The 27915-nt window shown below is 32.8% G+C and overlaps 1 protein-coding gene across 1 annotated transcript in view; it reads left to right on the top strand.

Moving 5' to 3' along the window:
* The window catches only part of Cfap47 (cilia and flagella associated protein 47), a 230304-nt gene extending 202948 nt beyond the window's left edge, over nucleotides 1–27356 (top strand). Inside the window, exons 59-65 of the mRNA XM_028769943.1 lie at nucleotides 5950–6109; nucleotides 7495–7589; nucleotides 8898–9053; nucleotides 11268–11439; nucleotides 11994–12155; nucleotides 22806–22974; nucleotides 27130–27356. Of these exons, the coding sequence (XP_028625776.1) occupies nucleotides 5950–6109; nucleotides 7495–7589; nucleotides 8898–9053; nucleotides 11268–11439; nucleotides 11994–12155; nucleotides 22806–22974; nucleotides 27130–27342 (1127 nt within the window). The 3' untranslated portion in view covers nucleotides 27343–27356. The remainder of the gene's footprint in view (nucleotides 1–5949; nucleotides 6110–7494; nucleotides 7590–8897; nucleotides 9054–11267; nucleotides 11440–11993; nucleotides 12156–22805; nucleotides 22975–27129) is intronic.
* Nucleotides 27357–27915: the final 559 nt, after the last annotated feature.

Raw genomic sequence — 27915 nt, 5'->3', positions numbered from 1 at the left:
AGAGAGAGAGAGAGAGAGAGAGAGAGAGAGAGAGAGAGAGAGAGAGACACGGGAGTAGGTGGAAGGAGGATGGGAAATTCATATATATGTAAGTATGTTATTGTCTGAAGTTAAGGCTTTTCAAGAGGAACTGATATAAACAGTTCAGAAACTCAAAACTCATGAATTTGATACAATTTCATGGATGATGATGATTACTCTCACTGCACTGAGAAAACTGAAATTTATAAAAAAAAATTAAACAGAATTTAGTGAAATTCTTGTCTTTGCCCTGGGATCTTTGCTTTCTATTTCATTATAATATTGCAAAGAGTATAAGCAACAACCTATAAAAGAGAAGATAGAAATTGCTATAAAATTAAAATATAGACCAGTGAGATGGCTCAGTGATCAAATGTACTTGCCACCAAGCCTGTTAACCTGAGTTCATTCCCTAGGACACACATATTAGATGGAAAACTATGATTTTTGCAATTTCTCTCTAGCCTCTACATACAACATGTGCTGTATAGCACACACACACGTGCACACAAATACACACAAAACATATGGAAAAGCAAAATGGTAAACAAAATATTTGAAGGTTGAAATACTTGCAGTAAAATTAATAACCAAGAAGGTATTTATTTAAAAAAATTGTCACAAGATATTTTTCCAGTTTTCCCTTTATTTTATACTTTAATAAAAATTTATAAGATCAAGCTTAGTATGGTGAAATTGGGACAGTGTTTATAGAGTAAAAGTTATTGAATAAAATTTTAAGAAAATTATACATATATATAATTTACCAATGTATGATTGATATATGCACAAAGACATGATACCATTTATGACAGAATAAAAAATGGATTTATTCTCAAATAGCAATTTTATATTTGTAGCATTTAAATTTCTACAATTATATTTATTTGTATTTATTATATTCAATTATTACATTTATTAACCATTTTCTTGAAAAGTTTCTTTAATTGATTCCGTATAGTGTTTTTATATTGTGATTCAATTGAAAATTCATCTGCATTTGAAGTTTTTCTGTATTTAATAAGAAATTATTACAAGTATATAGGCAACTCTTTCATTTAGTCTTTTAGTTCATCCATATACTGCTTTCCTATGCAAGGAAATTATATTTGATTACACACTCAGTTAGCCCATTTCTTTCATTTTCAATGAATAATTCTAGTCATTTTGTTGCTATTTTTCCAATGTGACCTATCATATATTTGATTCTTACATTTTATTCCATTGATACATGTTGCAGAGTTTTCAAGTACCATAAAAACATTATCAGTACTTGGAGAGTTTCATACAAGTTTTGATCATAGTAAACCCCCATCCTCCAACTCCTCTCAGATCCACACAACCTTCCCCACCCACCCAACTAAACTTGACAGTATTTATCATCCTTTTGAGGACCATTTTTTAAAAATACATTTATGTCAGTGATTATAAGTATGAGTAAAGTTCATATTTACTGGACAAAATATAAAGCTTGCTGTAGCAACACTTTTATTTTAAATAATATAGAAAGCTATTTTATATAGAATTGATTTCTGTAAAATACAGAAAATGAATTTTGTGTCTTAATTTTAAGTTTTCTAACTTAAAAACAGGAAAAACATTATGGCTTGAATTGTTTTCATTATCTTCCAGTGGATTTAAGTTTCGCCAGCTTTTCTGCTGGATACCTTATTGATTTTTTTCTTTTCTGTTGTGACTTGATTTTTAAGATAAGTAGTGAATACTTGCCTGGGCAATGGCTTTGACATTTCAAAATGTGTTCCTACCACATGCTTTAAAATCTCCAAAGCAGTTCACCTTCTAAAATTTTCTAGTTTGTTCTGATATTTAATATGCTTTGATATTAATGTCAGACTTTCCTGATTATTTAAAGATCATGAGCAAAAGGATGGCAGCACACATGTGAGCTCTGTGTCTCATGCTATTATTGCCTTTTTTTTGCTAATTAAGAAACTGTAGGAGCCAGCATGGTGACACATGGCTTTAAGCCCAGCACTCATGAGTTAGAGGCACATGGAGTTCTGTGAATCTGAGACAAGCCAAGGCTACATCATAGAGAAACCACCTTACTAAGCACACTTCCCTGGGGAATACCATTATTTACCATACACTTGAGCCTTTTTTATTCTTAGGGTGAGTGACATAATAAAATATAATTTTATTGTTTCTGGTGTGGTTTTTTTTTTCTTTTTTTTTATTGGATGTTTTATTTACATTTCCTATGTTGTCCCCTTACCCCATCCCCCACCCACCCAGGAACCCCCAATCCCCTAACCCCTCCTCCTTCTTCTCTGTGGATGTAACCTCTATCTACTCCCCCCACTCCCACCTCCCCACCCTCAAAATTCCCACCCCCTGGGGCATCCAGCCTTCATGATGTCAAGGTTCTCTTCTTCCATCTATGCCCAGCAGGGCCCTCCACACTTACATATTCAACTGAAGTGCTGGATCCTTCCCTAAGTGCTCCCAGGCTGGTGGTTTAGACCCTGGGAGCTCTGGTTGGTTGGTATTGTTGCTCTCCTCATGGTGCCACAAATCCTTTCAGCTCTCCTTCATTCTTCACTCTAACTCCTCTATTGAGAACCCCATGATCAGTTCAATGGCTAGTTGTGAGCATCTGCCTCTGAGTATGTCAGACTCTTGAAGACCTCTGAGGAGATATCCATATCAGGCTCTTATCAGCATGCACTTCCTGGCTTCCACATCAGCCTCTACCTTTGGTGATTGCACATGGGATAGATACTCAGGTGGAGTGGTCTTGAAACGGCACCTCCTTCAGTTTCTGTCCCTCACTTTGTCTCCATATTTGCTCCCTTGAGTATTTTGTTGCTCCTTCTAAGAAGGACCAAATCACCCCCACTTGGTCTTCCTTCTTTATGGGCTTCATGTGGCCTGTGAGTTGCATCTTGGGCATTTCAAGGTTCTGGGCTAATATACAATAATCAGTGAGTGAATACCATGTGTGTTCTTTTGTGATTGGCTTACCTCACTCAGGATGATAATTTCTAGTTCCATCCATTTACCTAGGAACCTCTCAAATTCATTGTTTTTAATAGTTGATTAATACTCCATTGTGTAAATATACCACATTTTTTAAATCCATTCCTCAGTTGAAGGACATCTGGGTTCTTTCCAGCTCCTGGCTATTATAAACAAGGCTGCTATGAACATAGTTGAGCATATGTCCTTGTTATATGTTCGAGCATCTTCTGGGTATATGCCTAGGAGTGGTATAGCTGGATCCTCAGGTAATACTATGTCCAATTTTCTGAGGAACCGCCAGACTGATTTCCAAAGTGGTTGCACCATCTTGCAGTCCCACCAACAATGGAGGAGTGTTCCTCTTTCTCCACACCCTCACCAGCATCTACTATCACCTGAGTTTTTAATCTTAGCCATTCTGACTGGTGTGAGATGGAATCTCAGGGTTGTTTTGATTTGCATTTCCCTGACGACTAAGGATGCTGAGCATTTCTTTAGGTGCTTCTCAGCCATTCGAGTTTCTTCCGTTGAAAATTCTTTGTTAAGCTCTATACCCCATTTTTTAATAGGGTAATTTGGTTGTCTGGAGTCTAATTTCTTGAGTTCTTTGTATATATTGGATATTAGCCCTCTATCAGATGAAGGATTGGTAAAGATCTTTTCCCCATTTGTTGGTTGTCGTTTTGTCCTATTGACAGTGTCCTTTGCCTTACAGAAACTTTGCAATTTTATGAAGTTCTATTTGTCAATTCTTGATCTTAGAGCATATGCCATTGGTGTTCTGTTCAGGAACTTTTCCCCTGTGACCAAGTATTCGAGGCTCTTCCTCACCTTCTATTAGTTTCAGAGTATCTGGTTTTATGTGGAGGTCCTTTATCCACTTAGACTTGAGCTTTGTACAAGAAGATAAGAATGGATCAATTTTCATTCTTCTACATGTTGTCCTCCAGTTGAACCAGCACTATTTGTTGAAAATGCTGTCCTTTTTCCACTGGACAGTTTTAGCTCCTTTGTCAAAGATCAAGTGACCATAGGAGTGTGGGTTCATTTCTGGGTCTTCAATTCTATTCCATTGATCTTCCTGCCTGTCTCTGTACCAATACCAGGTAGTTTTTTATCACTATTGCTCTGTAGTACAGCTTGAGGTCAGGGATGGTGATTCCTCCAGAAGTTCTTTTATTGTTGAGAATAGCTTTCGCTATCCTGGGTATTTTGTTATTCCATATGAATTTGAGAATTTACTTTTTATTTTTTAAAACGTGACTTCAGGCTTCTGTTGCATGGAAAAAATTGTACTCAGTCTGAGGGGCAAATTAAAATACTCTGTCAATTGAGACATTTAAATTAAAAATGATGAGAAATGCAGAACATGATGGATGAGAGTTTAAAATAAAAATCTGAATCTGTCAGATGTAATTGAAGCTGTATCTTCTATGTCAACTTTTCAATTACATTTAAACTGCATTCTTTTTTTTTCATTAATTTATTTATTCAGTTTACATGGATTACAACTCCTCTGTCTCCTGTCCTCCCAGTTCCACTCCCCCAACTGTACTTCTCCCATTCCCCACTTCCCTTCTCAGAGAAGGGGAGCCCTGCAGGGGCACCAACCTGGCTTTGCATTTCAAATCTCATCAGGACTAAGGACAACAACTCCCAATGAGGCCAGACATGGCAGCACAGCTAGAGGAAAGGGATCCAAAGGCAAGCAACAGAGTCCAAGTAGGAGATATCTCTGGCTCAAATTATTGGGGGGCTCACATGAAGACCAAGCTATACATGTGCTATGCATGTGTAGGTTGCCTAGGTTGATTCCCTGCATGGTTGGTGTAAGTCCCCATTTGTCCAGGTTTGTTGGTTCTGCAGGTTTTGTGGTGTCTTAATAACAGCTGTGGCTCCCTCAAAATTTCCCAGGACTCTTTCACAAGACTTCTTGAGCTCCGTCTAATATTTGGCTGTGGGTCTCTGTATCTGTTTCCATTGGCTGCTGGATGAAGCCTCTCAGAGGACTAGACTCCTGTCTAAAAGCATCGCGGGGTATCATTAATAGTGTTAGGGGTTTATTCTCCAATGGGGTGGGTCTCAAGTCTGTCATTCCCTTAATCTCTGCTCCATTTTCATCCCTACACATCTTGTAGGCAGGGCAAATTTTGGATCAAAGGTTTTATGGGTGGGTTACTGTCTCCCTCCTAGCACTGGAAGCCCAAACTGGATACTGGAGGTGGCTACTTCAGGCTCCATATCCCTTGCTGATAGGAGTCTCAGCTAGGAACACCCTCATATCCTCCCAGGACCCTCCCCTACCTCCTGTCTCCAGCTTGTCCCAAAGATGTCCACCACCACAGATTTCTCTTCTCTCTTCCAGCCCTCTCACCTCCACTCCTGCTTTACCCATACTTGATCCTCATCCCTCTTCCCCTCCCCACCCCTTCTTCCACTAAGTTCCCTCTCTCCATCAACTTCTGATGTCAAATTTATTTCCCCTTCTGAGTGAGATACAAGCATCCTCCGTTGCAATTTTCTTGTTACTTAGCTTTTGGGATCTGTGGATTATAGCATGGTTATCCTGTAATTTATGACTAATATCCACTTATAAGTGAGTAAATACTATCCCTGTGTTACTTAATCTGGGTTACCTCTCTCAGGATGATATCTTCTATCTGTATCAATTTGCCTATACATTTCATTTTGTCCTTGATTTTTAGGACTGAGGAATATTCCATTGTGTAGATGTAACACATTTTCTTTATCTATGCTTCAGTTGAGAGGTATCTGGGTTTTCATTTTTCTTTACAAGTGAATAGAATTCCATTGTGTATCTGTAAGATATGTTGGTTAAAAGACATTTCAGTTATTTCCATTTCTGACTATTGTGAATAGAGCAGTAATGAACAGACTGAGCAAGCATGTTATAAGATTTTGAAATTGTTTTTTTGTATTTTACAGGAATTGTGGTGCCTCCTAAAGGAAACTTAGATATCCCAGTGTTATTTATACCTTCTGCTATGACATTATATAAAACAATGGTGATTGTTAAGATGAAGAGAACAAACAAAAAGACTTGGCTTATTGACAATTTCAATGAACTAAATGAAGAGACTAAGAGGTAACAATTATGACATAGAAAGAAAATAGTTTGTGTTTTGACTGAACTTGATATGATAGGTTTCCTTAATGTGTGATACATATTCAACATAAAGCTCAGTAGTATCTGAACTACTGAAACTCATATGTATAGAAAAATACATTTGTTTGCTGAAGTATTACTTTTAACCAGTCAGATGTGTAGAAAGGCAAAATAGTGACTGACTGCATCAGCGCTTGTATGAGTGAAATTGAGAATTTGTATGGCTCACACTCACCATAGGTTGAAACGCTGCTGCAACCAGGGTGTATCATTTCTATGTCATTGCCAAAATGAAGGTAACTTTCATTCTTTCCTTAGCTGAGCATTAAGCCTACTTCAATAATAGCATAAAATGTAAATGTTTCCTCTGCCCTTATAGTTTAATTATTATAAAAACCTTAATTGAAATCGAAATCTTAATATATCATATAGTTATGTATTTTTTCCTCCACTTGTTTTTACTGTGGCTCAATTATTATCCATTCTTCCAGGAATCTCACTATTCCCAGAGTCACACTTAATTAAATGTGTGCATGTGCGCGCGCACACACACACACAAACACAGTATCCCAGTGAAAAGTTACAGTGAAAAGTTTTAATCTTATTAAAAACCTACTGAGCATTAAAGTTGTGGTTAAAAGCCCTTTGAGTATAGTGTCCTAGGCAGCAGTTGCACCAGTCACATATACAACTAATCTTCTATATAGTGTTTACGATTTTATTTTGCAAGAAATTTCCATCTTCAGAAATAATCAGCAAACTTCTAAATTTTTCCTTAGAAGTAGATGAGATATATACTCTCATTTTGACTGCTGTCATCTTAAAATAAAGTTGACATCCCTTTCTGAAGCCATATAATGAACTGTATTTTGTGATTTTTCAGTCACCATCTAGTTACAGCAATAAATTGAGATGTGCTCTTAGAAGGCATTTGACTGAAGCTTCTACATTTTCACTTATATCTCATGATGATTTACTTTGGAATAATTTCCTAAGACTCTTTTGTAAATGTTTATAACATCATCCACTTAAGAAAAAGGTTTCCACTTCTGTACATTTGTCTGCCTAAATATAATTGCATAAACTTAACTAAAATACTTTCTGAGTAATAAATACAGTCTTTTTCTTTTTATTAGTTATTTTATTTTTTGAGAATATAATATAATTTCATCAATTCCTTTTTTCTCACTCCAAACCTTCAGTATATCCCAACATTCTCTTTCATATTCATGGCATCTTTTTTTTAAATAATTAATGTTACATACCTGTATTATACATATAGATACAGATGTATAATTATAATTTCCTTGATCTATATTGGCAGTATTTCTGTTTTGTGTTAACTCTCCATATTTTTTAAATAGGTACATAGGAGTAGACTATGGGGAAATTCAAGCAATACACTGGATGTACCCTATTATTGGACTTCCCCAGGCACCACCCCCTAAAAGTTCTCCAGGTAAGTATATTGTACTCAGGAGAGAAAAAGCACAGAATTCCAAGAGACATTAGCCATCCTGTAACTCCACATCTTTTTGAAAGTACAAGCAGATAAGCTGCAAGCAGCCCTATTGGTGAGAAGGCCACATTACTTTCTTTCTCATCAATAGGTATGTTAAGTCATGTCTTGAGTAACTACCATAAAAAATTCTGATGGAGATTTTCAAGAGCTTGAAATTCTGTTCTGTCATGCTCCAGATCAATTATTGTAAATGAAAGAATTAGACTTCTATCCAGGCTGAGGCAATAGCTCAATGGTATAGTGTTTCCTTGGCATGTAAATGGGCCTGGGTTCCATCTTCAGGAACAAAACAATAAAGAGATGAAATGTGACTCATCTCTACTGAACTTAGATTACATTATTACATTGAAATAGGAAGAAGTAGTAAGTTTTTCTTGTACCAGAACACTTTCCTAAAGGTAATAGTACTGGTTATAAAGCCCAAAATTAAATACTTCCTTATTTTAACTGGAGAAAAATATTCACATATATAAAAGTATCTTTGACATTGTTTAATAGTATTGTGAAGATACTGTCAAATATTAGTTACTCTTATGTGATTACTAAGTATGCATACAAACATTTGATTCTCATATATATGTTGACAAAATTTACACTTGATAATGTTAAATATTAGCATGTAATATGTGTAACTAACATAGAGATATGTTTAATGTTATGAATTAACATTCAAAACACATTTAAGGTTTATGTTAAGTCATTTTCTCTTATATATAGCCACTAATGTGATAGATTTTATAGATTTGAAATTTAAGAATCATTTTAAGTATGAATGTTAAAGTACATGTAAACAGCCAAATGGTGGTTTTTAAATATTACAAATTCAGTATTATTGAAATTTAATTTTAATTATTTGAAGGTGTATACTTTACTGTTATAAAAATAGATCTGAGAATACCACAGTAACTCTGCAGATTTTTAAAAATGTGGTTCATGTGTCCAGAGTTGCTACTTGATTTAGTAACATCACCATATCAGTTCCTGAAGCAAATTTGTACATATGATCTTTTACACATACACACACACACACACACATATTATATTACATACTTGACTTTGACTTTAGGATACTATTTTTATCTACTATTAAATGTTTGTGTTTATAATGTATAGCTGTTTGTGCCATATGCAATGCCAATTTAAATTATGTTCAATGAAGTTTTATTTTTATAAAAAATTATTTTATCTCAATAATAATAATTGTACATAACAGTTGAATTAACTAAAACAATATTTCCCCTACAGTTATCATAAGATGTCAGTCCAATAAACGAACAGAAGAGAAAGTGGAAGTGACAATGGTTGGTAGTTTTTTCGGCACACGTCCATCAGCTGACTTAACAGAATTTTTAGTTTTTCCAAAAAGAAATTCATCTGACAGTATTTATGAAGGAGTTGATGGTAAGAGAATTATAATCTTAGCTTTAAAAATTAATTATAGTGAATAAAAATTCATTTACTTAAAATATAGGTTGCTGATTGTTCAGTAACTAAGATCCATTTACTTTTCATTTACAATGTAACATTCAAGTTAGTACTTAAGAACACAGTAAATTCTCTTTACATAGCAGTTTTCTCAGTTGTGATAGTAGTTATAGTTACTCCATGATTTACATGAAATGGATTGTAAATCTCTCAACATTTAGATTCCAGCAGAACTCAACTTTAATATCTTTCTCTAGTTCCCTCATTGTTTTGTGCATGGTTTTGAACATTTAACCTAGGATTTCATACATAATATGCAAATACTTTGCCACTGAGGTAAACATTGTGTCCCTACTGGATTCAAGAATTGTTACTGAAGCCATATTACATTTACAAACAAATTTGTATGAGTGTTTTTTACTTTAAAAAATAGAAAAATTAAATAAATTAAATGTAATAATTAATACTTAATTTAAATAATAAATTGTACTGCACATATTTCATTTGATTCATTTTTCTATACAAATTAAAATAATTGACATGTGTTTTGAATTAAGCATTCTGGAGTTCAAAATCCAAAATCTGAAGCCAGAATGATTCCACAGCTAACCTTATATGACAAATTGTAATCATAGCAAAAATACATAATCAACAGGTAGAAGATGAAGGCTATGAAAAGGGAGGAAATATTTACAAACTATATATATGATGAGGGATTAAGCTCCAAAATATGTAAGGAATGCCCACATCTATTCAAAGTATTAATAACCTAATTGAAAAATAGGCTAAAGAATATGAATAAACTTTTCTCCAGAAAAGATACCAAAATAGTTAATACCATATAAAAATGTATCCACTGCTACTGATTATAAGGGAAGTACTGTTCAAGTGTCTCAAAAAGGTATAGCATCACACTTAGCTCTCTTTCTTTAGTTTGGGTAAGTTTTCTTCTATGATTTTGTTGAAGATATTTTCTGGCTCTTTTTACTGAGAATATTCAGCTTCTTCTGTTGCTATTTTTCTTTGGTTTGGACTTTTCATAGTGTCCCAAATTTTGGGGGTGATTTTACATTTGACATTTTTCTGACTGATAGATCAATTTCTTCTATGGTATCCTCTACACCAGAAATTCTTTCATCTCTTATATTCCATTGGTGATGCTTGTCCCTGTAGTTCCTGTTTTCTTTCCTAGGTTTTCCATCTCCAGGGTTGCCTCCCTTTGTTTTCTTTATTACTTCTCTTTCCATTTTTAGGTCTTTGAGCATTTTGTTCATTTCCTTCACCTGTTTGATTGCATTTTCCGATATTTCCCTAAAGGATTTTTTTGATTCCTCTTTAAGGGCTTCTACCTGTTTAACTGTCTTTTCCTGTATTTATTTAAGGGAATTTTTATATCCCCTTTAAGGCCTGTATCATCTTTATGAGATGGGATTTAATGTCATAGTTTTGCTCTTCAGGTATGTTAGGATAGCCAGAGTTTGCTGTAGTAGGAAAGCTGGGTTCTGATGGCACTACATTCTTTTGGCTTCTGTTACTTATGTTCTTTGGCTTGCCTTTTGACATCTGGTTGTCTCTGGTGTTAACTGCACTGGATGTCCTGGGTTGGAGTAGGGTTCATTGGAGGCAGGTGGAACTGAATGTCCCAAGTTAGAGCATACCTTCTGGGAAGCAGGTAGAGCTGTGTCTGCTGCAGGTGGGGTTCAGGACTACCAAGCATTTAAAACATTTCAATATTAAAACTTAAAACTTTTCTTCAGCAAAGTACAATAAATATTGAAAATCCTCTTAATCATTTTACATTTTGTTTCAGTTTTGTGTAAGTTTAATTAAAAGTTAAATCTTGAATATATTTATCCAATATCACACATGTTAATGTTAACTCATAGTTAATATTGAATATCAATTTTGTTTGGTTTTCTTATTCCATAAGTTTGATGTGAATAATTAAAGATGTTGAAAATTATATTTTATATTTTAACATTTATTCATGTATTTTACTTTAACAAAATTATTAATAGTATTATATACCTTGTATATAATACTGGTAAACATTATGAAAATAGTAGTAGATAAAATTTCCTTTTACTCTTCATCTAAAAGTATGTTCAGAAATGATGTTGACACATAAATTGATGTTAAATTTATGGATAATGAGCTAAACTGATACATACTTCATTATCATTTTCCCAGTAACTCCTAAAAGACGTGAATTTGAGTATGAAATAGAGTTTGAATCTGAAGAAGAGAAGTCTACTCTGGACTCCTCTGTAACTTTATATTTATTCAGAAAACATTTTGATGTAAAAAGTGAAATAATTTCATTGATTTTCAATGTGATATTTACACCAAGGAAACCATTCAGGTAAACATAATTCCCTTTTCTTCTAAATATAGTATTGTTACTCTTTTAAATTCAACGTGTTACTTTTTCTCCTTGTCAATATTTGGATTACATTATTACTTTGATTCTATACAAAAACATTTGGAAGCATATCATCTCTAGCTAGTACGCTATGAAAAAAATTCTAATGAAGAAAAAAAAACAATAGTTCGTTGAACCCAATTGCCAGAATATACCAATAACTTACTAAAAGTACACTGATAGCTTATGTTGGTTACAGAAAATGTGCAGTAAATTTAGCAACAATTCTATATTTTCAGAGCTAACTACAGAGTAGATAAGAAGACCCATAAAATAATTACCTCAAATGATATAGTGATATTGTAAATTCTTAAATACAAATTTATTCCAAAAATACAAATAATAGTCATCTGGATGTTTAAAAATAAAAGCCCCCTTTTTGCTGAGCCATAGAGATAATTTCATTTTAAATTTAGATATTTAATTGATATATTTAATCTCTTTCCTTTTGTTCCTGCTGTATATTTACTAAAAAAAAAACCATTGTATTCAAGGGCTCATATCACATTGAAAGTTGAGTGCATAACCGATGGAATCTGGAAGTTTCCTATAACATTGATTGCTACCGAGCCTGAAGTGGAGGATGTTATTAACATCCAAGGAATAGGTTTATTCAAGACATCTGAAACAGAATTTCGACTCACCAGTCAGACAAGGTATTAACTATCAAGATTTATGTAACTGGTCTTACGAATATACTTACTGCTGAAATGTAAAATGAAATTTAAGGTAAACAAGACATGAAGAATTTCAAGGCTATTTAGGTGATTTTTTTTATTTGATTCCTGTGAAATCTGAAAAACTCCCTTATAAATTTAATTTTCATGGGTTTTTTTTTTACTTGTAGGGGTTTTTTTTATTCATTACAAAACATAAATCAATAAAATAGAAGAACCTGGAGGTCTACAAGTATCTATTAGATCCCATTGGTTGATGATAATACTTACTCTTTTCACTTCTCTCACTAACTTGCTTTTCATTGGTTCTCTTTTTATTGATTTCAGGGCTTTTCAATTCTTTGCAAGTCCTGTACCACTAAGCTATACCTACATTTAGTTCTATAAACTGAAAGAAGTCTTGGCTTTATTAGATACAGTTGAAGATCTATCTTCTTATTTCATTTCTGTTTCTCCTGTATTTTTTATTCCCTTTTATTTATCCTGAAAAATATATAAATTTCAAAGAAACTTTAAAGAACTTATGAAGATGGTAGTCTATTATGCCTAGCCTTAACTACTCCCCATTCTTTAGCTTGTATTTCTTCATGATGTTACTAGCCACTTTTATCTTCTTTATTTTTGTCCAAAGAGTATTCCTTAGTAGTTCTTTAATGATAACCCTGCTGGTGAAATATTCTCATAGCTTTGCTTAATATGAGTTTTTTTTCCACCAATAACAAAGGATAAATTTGCTGAATATAGAATTCATGGTTCAGAGGTCTTTTTCTTTCAGCACATCTGTCTAGTTTTAGTAGCTCCTGAAAAGGAAATTGCTATTTAATGTGTCCCCCTAAGAGCAACATTTCATTTTTCTCTAGTCTCTTTAAAGATGTTTTCTCCCACTTTTGCTTTCAGTAAACTGATTGTGAGGTATTGTGCCATGCAATGTCTGTTATATATGTTGTTACTGTGAGTCCAAATTCCATGAGCAAAAGCAATGAGAATTTCTTATGCAGTATCTGGCATGTTAGGGATGTTTACTAAATATACTCTGTAAGGAGAAAAATCTCCAAGTACTTTGGTTTCCTTGATAGTCAAAAGCAAATCAGCTATTTCCATAGTGGTTATTAAACATGAATTTACCTTGAAATACCCTGGGAGCCAAAGAATAAACAAGGTGTACTTATTAGATTTCTGAAGAGTACTAGCTGATGTAATTATTTGGCATTTTTATTTTGGAATTTCATAAAACCTTTTTAACTACTGTATTATTCAGAAATAATTTCACCTTAATTTTTGGTCCCCAAACAATGCTAACATGATTAATTTTAAACTCTATTTGCTTATTTGGGGTTTTTTAAAATGGAGACTTGCTATGAAGTTCTAGCTGACCTAGAACATGCTATGTGGAGACTATGACTTCCTTGAGCTTCAGTCATCTGCCTGCATCAGCATCTTGATTGCTGAAAATACAGATATGAATTATTATGCTAGATTTATTTTTCTTAAATCACCATTCAGTGTAATAAGATTCATTATGGCATTTTCATGTATATGTGTTGCTTTGCTTTGATCTACTTTGCACTTCTTCTCCAACACTTCAAAAAACATTGGAAGATGAGTAATATAATTTTTAAAAAATGATGTAGCAATGTGCATGCTTATATAGTGCATAGAACTGTTGCATCAATATATTTAGATTCTAACTCATTATGAAATATTTAGTGAATTAACTATCTAGTTAAAATAGTTGTAACCATGATTAGAAATCTACTATTCCAGTAATTTAAGCATTTCTTATTTACTAGCATGTTTAACATGCATACTTTGATAAGGTTTAATATAGTTCCTCTGCCATCAGGACAAAAATATAATCGGATTATATTTTTTGGGTAGGTGGCATATATTAATAGCATATTTTGTTTACTAAGAAAGCTGTATCATGTGTTACAAATAAATAGCTTTTGATATTCCTCCCTAACTAAATGACCTATGTAGCAAATGGACTCTTCATTATCTTTTGCAGTAGAAATGCTTTAAATGATCTATATCACAAGTTCCATGCATGAGTACTATAGAAATGAAATATAGGTTCTTTCTATAAATATGAGAATGAGAACTTATGTTACAACTTTTAGGAATGTTCAACTATCTTTTTTAATTTTAGTTGTTTGGAAATAATTTATAGAGTTTCTAATAATCATGTTGTTATCCTTTAAATTTTTACATGTATTTATTACGTATTTGTGTTTGTGTGTGTGCATGCTTATGTGTCAGAGAGTGTATATGGATCTCAGAAGACAACTAGCTTGTTTCTTCCTTTCCATCATGGGAGTTCTAAGGGTTAAGTACAGGCTGTCAAGCTTTGGTGACAAGCAACATTAGGTACTGAGACACTTTGCCAGCTCTGTAATATAGTTATAACTAACCACTCTGTAATATCATTTGCACTCATTCTAACCAAAAAAAAATATGAGCTAAATAATTTGAATGGAAAATAACACAAGATCCCTCATTAGTTCACTTATGATTATTGTTAATAGATGCAATTAAATAATGCTGTCATTAGTTAAAGAGACAATTAAAAGAAACCTCAGAATTTTGTATGACACAAAAGAAAACTCTGGATGAATATCTCATCAGGATTAATTTATTGTCATTAACCTACTTTGTCTAAATTTAATTAGAAACTTTTTTCACTTAATGCATTGGAGATAGAAACCACGAACTGTATTTACTGTCACAAAGAGGGAGCAAGAGGATATTATTCTCTACTGAATATCCAGTTTATGTCAAATGCATTGTTATTTCTTCTCACATTGTTTTGAGAAAAATCCTAATTTTAGTCAACTGTAACTATACAATTATAATATTTTAAAGGTATGCATATTTTAACATATTATTTTCAACGAAAAAGGGTCAAGATTCAATGCATAGATTATCTTCTCAGAGAAAGAAATTAGTTCAATTCTCACTTTCTTGGTTCCATTTAAGGAGTAATGTTTTTACTTTCACTAGCCCTTTTGAAAAGAATGAGGCAGTTACAAAGGCTACTTCCTCAAGTTGCCATTCAGTCTGTTTCTGTTGGTATCTTAATTTTTAAAATGTCTTGCAAGTTCTTTTCTTCTACTTTCCTGACTCCTACCATGTAATAAAGGGCAGATGATTCCTTCTCTGCCACAGTTTCTGTGAATTCTTTTAATACTGGGGAAAGAGGTAGCAATATGGTTTCCTTCAAAAACCATATTGAAAGACACCAAAAGGAAAAATATCTACTTAATTATAATGAAATAATTCTGAGTAAAATTTTAATATTACCAACATCATTTTAAACATTTTGTTCAGAATCAGAATGTGTTTGTCACTTTATCTATAGTAAAATATTGAAATGTATTTAAGAGAAATCTCAGGAAAAAGAGACATGTGAATAGATTTGCTTCAGTGGATTTCGGTAAGCATTTTCGTAGGATAAACATGTTTATCAGAAGTTCTAATACATCAAATAGTATTTGACAAATTCATTCGAACTGTGAAAAGGAAATAAGCTCTTGAACTCTCGTATTGAGTGAACTATGTAGAATCACAAAAAAATCCAAAAATCTCATGATTGTAGTTTTAATGTGGAGACTTTATTCTCTTTGAGGTCATCTTGAAAAAGTACATAGAGAATGCACAGCCAGCCTGGGATACATAGTGAGACACTTAGAAAATGCTGACGCATGAGGAAAATCTGATGAAATTGTTTTGTAAGCAGTTTTATCAATGATTTCTTACTGACCCAGATGAATTGCTTTCAAATGCTCCAGATGGGGAGTGAAACATATTTTCAATATCTGAAAAGACCTCTACCGTTTTATGGCAATTTCTCCCTTGGAAAATCTTATAGATCTCTCTGCTTTAGTATCATTATTTATCTGAGAAACTATTTCAATTTTTCTGAATACAATTATTGTTTGCCTAGAATGGGTTTCTGCATTCCTTTAAGAAATATAGGGGGAAACATATTTCCCTACATACAGTTATCTAGTATGTTTATTATGAAAGAAAAGAATGGAAAAGAATTTATTTCCAATAAATAGTAACACTATATCAAATGTAGAAGAACATGAATGTACTTAAATGATTATTCTTGATCAGTGAAGTCCCTTTAGTCTGTTTTCCCTAAAACCACATTAACAACAATACTAAATATGTATTATATACCTATTACCTATTTATATTATATAATATTATTCAATGCTAATGACACTACAAAATTTGTATCACTACCTAATTTACATAAATACATATGTACCTACACATGCACAAAACACATATGTATTTATATTTTTTCAATATTTTCTATTGAATTATAAGTTACCAGACTTGGCAGTCCTTAGTAAGTAGGGTGTCTCTTTAATTAGCATGCCTCAGTTCCTGCCAACTACTTTCTGACCACATCCCAACAAAGAAATACTTTTTCATGTCCTTATTTCTCTTTGATGTCCTACAAACCTCTGATTTGGGCAATTCCAAATTGTAGTAGCGTAATATACATGTTAAATGTTTCAGAAATAATTTAAGTACTAAATCACTTAGAAAACTACTAAACAGTTTTCTTCTTTTTGAAATATAGACAACATTAGTTTTGTTGAGTGTGGAAAAAATAAATAGCACTAAGAAATCTCATACACAGGAACAGGATATTTTCTCACTGATAGAAACTGAACATTGAGCCTCAGACATACTAGTCAAGTACTGTACCCTGATTTTCCCCTTTGTCTATCTCCTTTTACTAGATAAGTTACAAATTTGCTTTATCCTTATCATCTATCCTTTGAAGAATCCAAATACATTTCAATACCTGTCCTTTTCCCAAACATCAAACACACATCCAATTTTCCGTTACAGAAATAGTTTAAATTACATTAATTGTTAATATGAAAGTTCAAATATAGATTATTTTTCCAGCAAAGAAGGTCTTTTTTACAGACTTTTCTTTAAGTGCAAGGCAACTCTAGTTTCGCATATCCCTCAGAGAATGTTTCTGTTTCTCTCTTTCTGCTTCATATCACTTATGATCCATTAGAAAATATGACCACACATTCTCAGAAATATAAGCATAACCCAGTTATTTTTCACCATTACTACTAGTGCCACCTTGATCTAACCACTAATCTTTTCGCCTTGATTATTCCAGAGTCTTGTTGTTCTGCCTACTCACCACCATCCAAGTTTTCACTTTGTAGTCTCATAGCATAGCCATAATCATACTTTAAAGGTGTGTTCCCATCATTTGTCTGGCCAGGCAACCAGCTATATCCCATTCCTCTAAATACCTACTCTGTTCCATAGTACTGATCTAATGCCTGGTGTTGTACTGTATTATGAAACTTTGATGCTTTTGTTTTTCATGTTCTCTACATAGCTCCCTTTTGAATAGATAGATCATTAGTTATAATTTCCATGGTTTCCTTACTATCTAGAAATATGTGAGAATTATAAGGAATAAGAAAAAATCTGGAACAAACTATACTTTTGATTTTCCAAGTGGTATCTCTTAAGTCCTTATATTTCTAAGTTCATCAACACATCTATAGTGTATCACACACCTTACAGAAGTTGCTAACATGAGAAAAATTAAAATGTTTTAGAGCACCAGTAAGTGAATAAATGCATCTTTTTATGAAGCTTTTAAAATCCCTAGTAGGAGCCACTGCTGAATTCCATCACACCATTAAAGAAGTAACATAGATGTGCTTCAAACAATTCCTTAAAATGAAAAGGAAAAAGCTCTATCATCTTTTTTTTTGAAGCTTGATAGAAACACAAGAAAGAACATAGATGAAAAATATATAAATATAATATTCCCAAAGCAAATTCACATATACATCAAAAAGCTCATCCACTGAGACACACTGATTTATTCTTGGATGAAAGCATGGCTCAAGATATGCAAATCTATAAATGCAATACATCAAATTAATACACTCAAGGGCAGAAATAAAATGAAAATTTCATATATAGAGAAATAGGTTAGGTAGAGTCTAAAGCATGTCATCCTGACCAAAGGCCTAAACATAAAAACACATAATAGGGAGGCTACACATCAGCACACAAAAGGCTATGTATGGCAAACCTGTCAACATACAAAATGGGAAAGACCCAAAAATATTTGCACTAAATACCATAGGTTAAATATGCTCTCCTTCTCCATTCTTATTGGGTGTATTCCTTGATGTCTTTCTTGAATAAGACAAAAAGATAAAAGAAATACAAATAGAAAAGAAATCAATTTGTTCCTGTTTAGAGTTAGTTCTTACACATGTGAATACTTTAACAATGCAATATAAAACTATAAGAATTAATAAATACTTTCAGCAGAGTAAGAAATTAAAAAAATACATATATAAATAGTGCCTTTTCTATATACTAACAATAAATATGGTGAGAAATATTTAGGGAAAAATCTCATTTACATTGGCTTTGAAAATTCATTAAAAGCCTGTGAATAAAAAAATAACAGATATCACCATAAGACTTAAAATGGAAATAAAAAGAATGCAAACAACGAATGAAACAAAGAGTTCGTTCATTAAAAAGAGTTGACAAACTCTTAATCAAACTAATAAAAAGAGAGATCAGACTCTAATTAATAAAATTAGAGGTAAAAAGGTAGACACTGAAACCCATCCTAAATAGAGATGATTTTCTAGATACATATATCCTGCCCCAAAGAAAGCCTTCCCTCTACTCTTCCCAATTCCTCCAAACCTCCCCTCCCCTCCAGATCCATTTCCTTGTTGTCTCTCATTAGAAAAACAACAGATTTCTAATATATTTATATATATTATATTATAATATATATGAATTTAATATATTAATAAACATTAATATATATTAATGTTTGGTTGATATATATTCAACTTAACAGAAAGAAAAGACTCCCAAGAGCAGGCACAAGAGTCAAGAGTCAGAGACCCATTCATTCTCAGTCTGGAGCCCCATAAAAATACTAAGCTCATAACTATAATATATATGCAGAGGACGTGGTGCAGACTCCTTTAGGGGTCTGCTTGCTGCTTCAGTCTCTGAACTCATATGCACCTTAGTTTAGACAAAGACCTTTGTTCTCCTGGTGTCCTCCATCCCCTCTGGCTCTTCCAGTCTTTCCCCACCTCTTCCTCGGGATTCTCTAAGCTTTGAGGGGAAGGATTTGATGGAGACCTCACATTTAGACTCCCTCTTTTTGAGTTCTGGTTGTGGGTCTCTGCATCTGTTAACATCTTCTGCAGGAGGAAGCCTCTCTTCTGATGATTGGACAAGGTACCATCTATAAGTATAGCAGAATATCATTAGGAATCATTTTATTAACATTTTAGCCGTGTCGTGTTCAGTTTTATGCAATGTCTCTAGGCCATCTACATGGCGTAAAGATTGCATGTAAGCAGCAACTCAACTTCTCTGTGTTTGATGAGTTGTATAGATATTGTCCTCAGCAATGGAGCCCCACTGACAGTATTCCTAAATCAACTCTTTGTCTTACAAACTAGATTGTTGGGGTTTTTCATAGGGCACCATTGGTTAGCAACTCAATTGAATGCAACCAGTCCTGCCACTGAAAACCTTACCTGGTAGCAACAGATAGCCATTTGAGACTTTGTATCCCCCACCACTAGGAGTCATCATTAGGATCACCTTTATAGATTCCTAGAAGCTTCCACTATACTAGGTTTTCATACCACTCCCTAAAAGCCTCCTAATTCTAGCCTTCTTTCTCCTCACTCTCTCCCCCATTCCACCTCCCCCCTCCATACACACACTTTATTCCCCTGTTCCTTTCCCCACTAACCCAACTCTGCCAGTAAAATCATACTACTTTCCCCTCTCAGGGAAATCTATGTGTCTAATCTGTGTGTCTATGGATTTCTGTTTATCATTTACTTACCAGCTAGTATCAACTTATAAGTGAGTGCTATATATCTATTTCTGGGATTGGGGTAGCTTACTCATGATGTGATTCTTTTGTTTTGTTTTTCTAGTTCCATCCACTTGCCTGGAAATTTCATGATGTCGCTTTTTAACAGCTGGGTAATACTTCATTGTGTAAATGGACTACATTTTCTTTACGCATTCTTCTGTTGAGGGACATCTAGGATGTTTCTGGTTTCTGGCTCTTGTGAATATAACCATAATAAACATGGTTAAGCAAGAGTCCTTATGATAGGTTGAAGCTTTCTTTGGTTGTATGCCTAAAGGGGTATACCTAGATCTTGATGTAGATTGAGTCTCAGTTTTCAGAGGATCTACCATATTGATTTCCACAGTGGCTGTACAGGTTTGCACTCCCACCAGCAATGAAAGTGCTCGATATTCTCACCAGCCTTGAGTTGTCACTTATATTATTGTTCTTAGCCATTCAGACAGGTGTAAGATGAATCTCAAAGTAGTTTGGATTTATAAGAGGACTTCTTGCCATTTCTAGGCTAGAGTGTCAAAAGGCATTTTTTCCTGAGCTTTGTGCAAGTGCTATATGCTATGTCCTAGAGTGCTTTCTCCTTCCCGCTTCACATTCCTTGATTACCCCCTTCCCATTAAAATTCTTAACATTATCTAAACTGTCTGTTATGGAAGCACTGAATTTTCTGACATTTTGCCGCCGCCTAACCTCTAATTGTGGTTAAGCACTCTGAAATAGATTCTGAATTGCCCTGTTTTAATTTCCACTTTCCTTTGTGTTTTTACAACTAAAACCAGTGTATTTCTCCCATCACCCACCTACTAATCTAGCTGTTCTCCAACTAGCCCAGGTTTATTTCCTGGAGGTTCTAGCAGTTCATGAATAGATATCTACTATCTCCCTTGTGTAGATTTTTTTCATTTTGTTTTCTTTCCAGGGGAAAACTCATTTGGTTTCCATATATAATTTTTTAAATGTGCTACTAAATTTTTATTAGTAGTTTGATTCTGTAATATCAATGATACTACTCACCCATAGTTTATTTTTTGACAGTCATTATCAGCTTATGAAATCAAGCTGATACTGCCCTCATTAAAAAAATAGGAAGTTTTCATTTTATCTATCTTCAGTGTTGAAGAGTTTGAGAGAATTCTATTATGTTAACTCTATGTTAAAAAATATATTAGATGGGCTACCGAGGTAGGTCAGCATGTAAGGGATCCTGGCTCCAAGCCTGACAAGTTCAATCTCTGAGAGTAGAAAATAACTGACTTCCACAAGGTATCCTTTGGTATCCACTTATGCACCTTGGCAAACATGTATATGCATACACATGTGTGTGTATATATATATATGTATATATTTTGAAATGCTAATCGCATACATTAGTGAACCAATCTGATGGATATAATCTCATCTGTAGTAATAGTCTGGTTAGATTTTTTTCAATTTATCAGTTGTAGAGATTATCTATTTCTGGATACTTGTCCCTTTCTCCTGTTATCTCTTAATCTGGGCTTATAATTGTTCTAACTAATTTCTGGTGAAAATTTTTATTTATAAAGTTTCTCTTATAGTCTATCTTTCAATTTTGGTTAATTTAAACATCTTTCTTTTTAAGGTAATCTGGCTATACTTCTGTCAACTTCATTGAACTTTTCAATAAGCTAACTCATAATTTTACTGTTTTTCATATTTTTTTAATTTATATTTACCCAAACATACATCTTTTTTTATGATAACTCTGAATGAAGTTTGTCCTTCTATTTATTTGTTCTTATATATTTCTTCTCCTATATTTTTTGAGATGTAATATAATGTATGATTACTTGGTGGTGAGTTTTAAAAAGGATTAATACTGTTGATACTAGCTCTTTTTTGAATGACAGATAGTATTTAGCCAAGATGATATGTGATAGTGGAATTTTCTTCACAGGAAACTTTTAAATCACTATAAAAATCATTTCTACTGACATATTGAAGCAGTCCATTTTAGGTTTTATTTTTCTAGGATTTTGTGGATTTCCTCCTTAATTTTCAACTCTTCTTAAATATAATTACATGTAATAGTCTATTGTATTTTTGTTAGTTTCTGAGATGTCTGTTACAGTGTTTATCTACCTTCATTTTCTTACTTATTTTTAGTTTGTCACTTTGTAAAAAGTCTGTAAGATGGGAGTATAGCTCAGTTGACAGAAAGCTTGCCTAGCACACAGGAAGCTCTAAATTTGATTCCTATAACTGCATAAACTGGACATGGCATTACATTATTTTAATCTCAGCACTCTGAGTGAACAGACAGCAGGATCACTGGGTAGGTGGTCCTGGATTCAATAAGCAAGCTAAGTATGGACATGGGAAGCAAGCCAGTAAGTAGGGTTCCTCTGGCTCCTGTCTCTGCTCCTAATTAAGATCCTGTCCTGACTTGCTGCAACAATGGACAATGATTGCAATGTGTATGCCAAACAAACCTTTCCTTCCTAAGTTATTTTGGTCATGGTGTTTCATCAAAGCAGCAGGAGAAAAAAACAGGAAATACACTATTTGATAATTTTCAAAATGCCTCCTCACATATTTTTGTAAACATTCAGTATTACTTTTGAATTATAGGACTATTGAAGCAGGATTTATGTTATAGCCATCATTTTTCTCACAAATTCGATGACATAATGACCAATTTGATAGATTATGCTCATTATTTTTTCTAGGTTTTATGAGCCATTTGTGGCCCATTTTCTGCCAGGCAGTGATCGAGAGTTTTTTGTAAAACCTAATTCTGGAGAACTCCCTCCATTTTACACAAAAGGAATTCTCATCGTTGTAGGATTTAAACCACGAATGTACAGTAAGAAATATCAAGCAACACTTGTAATACAGGTAAGTTTTAGAACACATAGCTTTTAGTTTTCAAAGCCAATAACTCAAGTATGGAATATAACAAAATACTTTGTTAAAACTAAGAGAAATTAAGGAATTAATTATATTCTATGTTTTGAAACTGTGGAAGAGCATAAATGCATAAATGATTTGTATAATCACAATACTTTCTGTTTAAAATGTTCTTGCTCAAAACTTTATATAGGTGTATAGTAAAGCTTGTGAAAATGTTAATTAAGTCATATTGTCAAAATATAGAAGTTAAATAGAAAGTAAACATATTTTTATTAAAACTGCATTGTAAATTAGGCCATTTCTATATTTAAGACCGCTAAAGTTATTGTTTTATTAATAGTTAAGATAAATACAGTTTTGAAAATTTACCTACTAAGAGAAGTGTCTTTACAAAATTTTGTACATACTTTAAAGTGTGAAATTTTGGGCTAAATAGAAATAAATTATTTAAACTGATACTAGTACTAAAGTTTACTTTCAGTAGTAGTATAAACACAAAATTTGGGTTGTCATACTACAGCCTTACAGCTCCTGCTGCCAAAGACTTTTAAACCAAACAACAATTAAGGAATGCCACTAGTGTAAAAATTGTCGTTATATTAATAAATATTGAAAATGAAAATTTAGTTATTCTTATTTTTCATTGTTTGAGGATTTTGCAGAGCTGAGGACATCAGAAGCCTCTTTTCCCTTGTTATTCCTTATTGATGTAGTAATAAAATCTTATATGGGAGACAAATTGACATTGAAACATGTTTTAAAGTTTTTTTATTTTCCAGAAGTTCTGTGATGTATCTGTAATCTCAGCATTCAGGAAGCAAAGGCTAGAGGATTCTGATTTAGAAGTTAGCCTGGGCAGCAGTGTAAGACTAAATTTTAAAAAGAAAAGAAGGAAAGGAAGATATTAGTTTGTTGATTTAATTTTTACTATGTATAATTCCAAATATGTGCAGAAATAGAATATGTACTTTCATGTTATTTGTTATCCTGTTTGTAGATATATAAATACCTGGGAAACCCAGCTTCAAACAATCATTTAGTGAATCTCTATTTTTAATTTTGAGAAATTTGTGTAGATTTAACATAAACTGTAATTATAGTATATACAGTTCTGTGAAGACTTTATTTTCCCCCAGTGATGACTTCCTAAAAAATGTATAACAAAATATCTAAACATGAAAATTCATGTTAGAGGCCTTATACTACATTTGCTATTTCTAAACTATTCTTACATTTATTCATTTGTGAGAGGAGACAAGCATATGCCATGGTGTGTGTGTGTGTGTGTGTTGAGTTTAGAGGACAACATACTAAAGTCAGTATTTTTCTACCATTTATGAGTCCTAGAAATATAACTCTCTATATAAATAGAATAATGTACTGTATAACCATTTGAAATTGACATGTTATGGTAAATATAGTTACCCTGGAGATTCATAAGTGCCATTGCAGATATCAAACTACTGATCTTAAAAAATATTACAGTTCATATACTCTGACTCCAAATCCCAATTAATCTCAATAGTATCTATACTTACACTCATGTTACATGTTAAGACAGTTTCGAAATGCAACTCATGATCTAAATCAAAATTATCATTTGCACTACTATCATTTTAAAATATTTTAGTTAGGCAATAAATCAGTTACAACAATGTGACCTTTATTCTATTTCACTCAGTAAATTACTTATAAGAATAGTTTTAATAAATCTTGCCTAGACATTCATCAAAACTCATGTTCTCATACTTTGTAATTTCATTCACCTAACTCATCTTTAGAATGGTTAAAACTTGTTATTTTCCAATTAGGAAACAAAGCAATAAGCATTAGCTTTAATAGAAGGAGGTTTACTTGTTCTATTTATTTTATAAAAAATATGCTGTTCCAGGAGAGTAGAAAATCTAAATAATTATCCAAAGTAATAAATAAATAAAGTAATCTTTATTTATAAAACAGTGAGTACTGAAGCTGGCAGAGCTTTACATTAGGTAAAGTACATGTTGTCCAGGTATGAAGACTTGAGTTCCAATCCCCGGTTTGCTCAGAATTAAGGCATAGTAGCACACAATTGTAGCGTCACTGTGAAAGACAAAAGACAACCATATCACTGGAGTTTCTTGGACATTCTGCCTAGTCTAATCAATGAACTCCAGATTCAGTGAGCAACCCTGTCTCAACAAATAAGGTGGAGTAGGAGCAATCAAAGATGACATTAGATGCCAACCTCTGGCTTCCATACACACATACACATACACACACACACACATAGGTACCTGCACACACATGTATATAACCACATAAACACATACTACACACACTCAAAACACCTTGATAACTATCAGAATTATGGAACATGGTACATATGATGCTTTATTGTCATATTTAAATAAAAATAATGTATATGCTAATATATTTTACAAAATAAAATGTCATAACTATAGGTTCCTTTTATAACTGTAGACACAATCGAATATAAGTATGCATGTATATATAAAATATAGAAACTTTTATATATTACTTCTAAAGAAATCTCATTAGCATGAAACAATATGAAAGGACATTCTAAATCCTCTTTTGTATTTATTTCATTGTAGGCAGATCTTTAAATAAAAATTTAAATTTAAATGTCTACTTGTTATAGTATACCAGGAAATAAGTACAGGGAAGGCAGGCAGTGTGTGAACTACAGAAGGAAAAGAAATCAATAAAATCATTTACCACAGTGAGAAACTAAAAATTAATCACATGAGGAATCTCTTGGAAATCGTATACAATTCATACATTGACTTTTTCATACCCAAGGTGGGCAGGAATATAAGGGTTTTATGTACCACTTGACATTATTCCAGTTATTGACTGAGGAATGGACTCAGAGACAGTTAAATATCCAACACCAATTGAAACACCTACTGGCGTTTCCGGAGAGGAAATCTCAAAGAGTTGCAAAGACTACGTATTGGAAATTACATCATTCACTCAAATGAAAACACTGGGGATATGTGGTGACCTTGAGCATATGTGTTCATGGATAATTATCAATTGCTTTTTGATCTTATCAGTTGTCCTTAACAGCATCTGTCATTCATCCATAAGGTCATTAGCTTTTGTTGATTTCATTTCAAAATAGTGACACGATTAAAATATGAGAATGCCATCTATTCAAAATGCCTTTTTTGGTAAATAATACAGAGAAAAGTACTATCATTAGTTGGCTTTTTAAATATCAATACTAGGTCCATAATATTAGTTCCATATTAATGATATTGACCTATTAATGTATTCCTGACCATTGAGATGATTTAGTGAGTAAATGTGCTTACTAAGACTGATGGAGAACTGCATTCAGTCCCTTCCTGTAACTCACATGGTAATAGGAGAAAGCTGGTTCTCATACATTGTACTCACACCTCCACATGCACACAACAGTACATGTACACACATGAACAGACTTGTGTGTGATGTATGGATACACACAGATATACTGAAAAAAACAAGAATAAATATAATAATTTATTCTATTTTTGAATAATGTTTTGATTATACTTTTTAATGTTAGCCAGTAATTCTCTTATTTATTTTTTATTGATTATTCTATTTATTTACATTTCAAATGTTATCCTCCTTTCTGGTTTCCCATCCACAAATCCCCTATCCCCTCCCCCTGCCTCGATGATGGCTTGATTATATTTTTAAAGAAAGATTGTTAGAAGATATAGATCAGATTATATTGGCAAAATAATTTTGAAAATACATAATTGTTCATATTTATATTTGGTTTGTGTAAATTTAATCATAGGTAAAACTGCAAAGCTTAGTCTTTATTTTGTAAAACAACAATTTTTGGTATTAGCTTTATTTGGAAAAATGTCCTGAACACTGTCCTTAAATCATATGCAAACATACTGACTCAATCATTATATAAATTATTTCAGTCACTGAAATGTATGAAATCTAATTGTGACTTTAATATATTTTATGTTAATTTTGCAAATCTTGAACATAAAAGGTTGGTAATAGTACAAGCCTTTTCTATATAACATACAATAAATACAAACTATTAATAATGATAAATGTTTTCCTAATTATTCTAGGTCTCTCGATATTTCTTATATTATCTTTCCCGCTCTTAATTTTCAGACAGATGAAATATATTGGTTGTATGAAATAAATGGATTACCTCCATCACCAAGATCACTGGTACATGTAAAAGCCAAAATTGATGCTACTAACAAGATATATGAGTACATGCCACCAATTCGACGCAATTTTATTCGTGAAAATGCTAAACTTCGAAGCACAGGAGTATCTTCTACTGTTAAAGGTGCTCCTTTATTCAAAAAGCATAAATAAAATTTTTAAACATTTCTTGGTCTCAAGTTCTATTGAATATTTTGTTTCTTATCTCAGCTTTGGGGAATAATCATAATACATTTTTGTTGGGTTTTTTTTAGTGCTAGCTTTTCATATATTTTTAATAGGATATAGTTAGTTTCTGGCTTGTATTTTGGTTTTAAAATGGACTTCGAGCACAAATGTTGCAATTTTTATACTTTTAAAGTACAAGACTGAAATATGATATTAATGATAATATTTTAAAAGTGTCATTTTATTAGATGTCAATTTCTTACACTAAAAAGATTAGTGACAAACTTTACATGTAACATGAAGGATTCTCTATTTTTCATAATTGATATTTATAAAAACATGTTACTAATGAACTTTTCTAATAACTTATTTTTATTCACTTTACATCATGGTCATAGGCCTCTCCCTCCTCAGCTCACAGTCCCTTACAAATCCTTCCCCATTGCCCACTCCTCTTCTTCCCAGAGAATTTGGAGCCCCACTTCTGTACAACTCTACAATAGGACATCTAGTCCAAGCAGGACTAAGCACATCTTCTCCCACTGAAGCCGAACCATG

The sequence above is a fragment of the Grammomys surdaster genome, unplaced genomic scaffold (genome assembly GCF_004785775.1).
Source record: "Grammomys surdaster isolate TR1022 unplaced genomic scaffold, NIH_TR_1.0 195, whole genome shotgun sequence".
Lineage (NCBI taxonomy): Eukaryota > Metazoa > Chordata > Mammalia > Rodentia > Muridae > Grammomys > Grammomys surdaster.
This window is presented reverse-complemented; position numbering and strand designations above follow the sequence as displayed.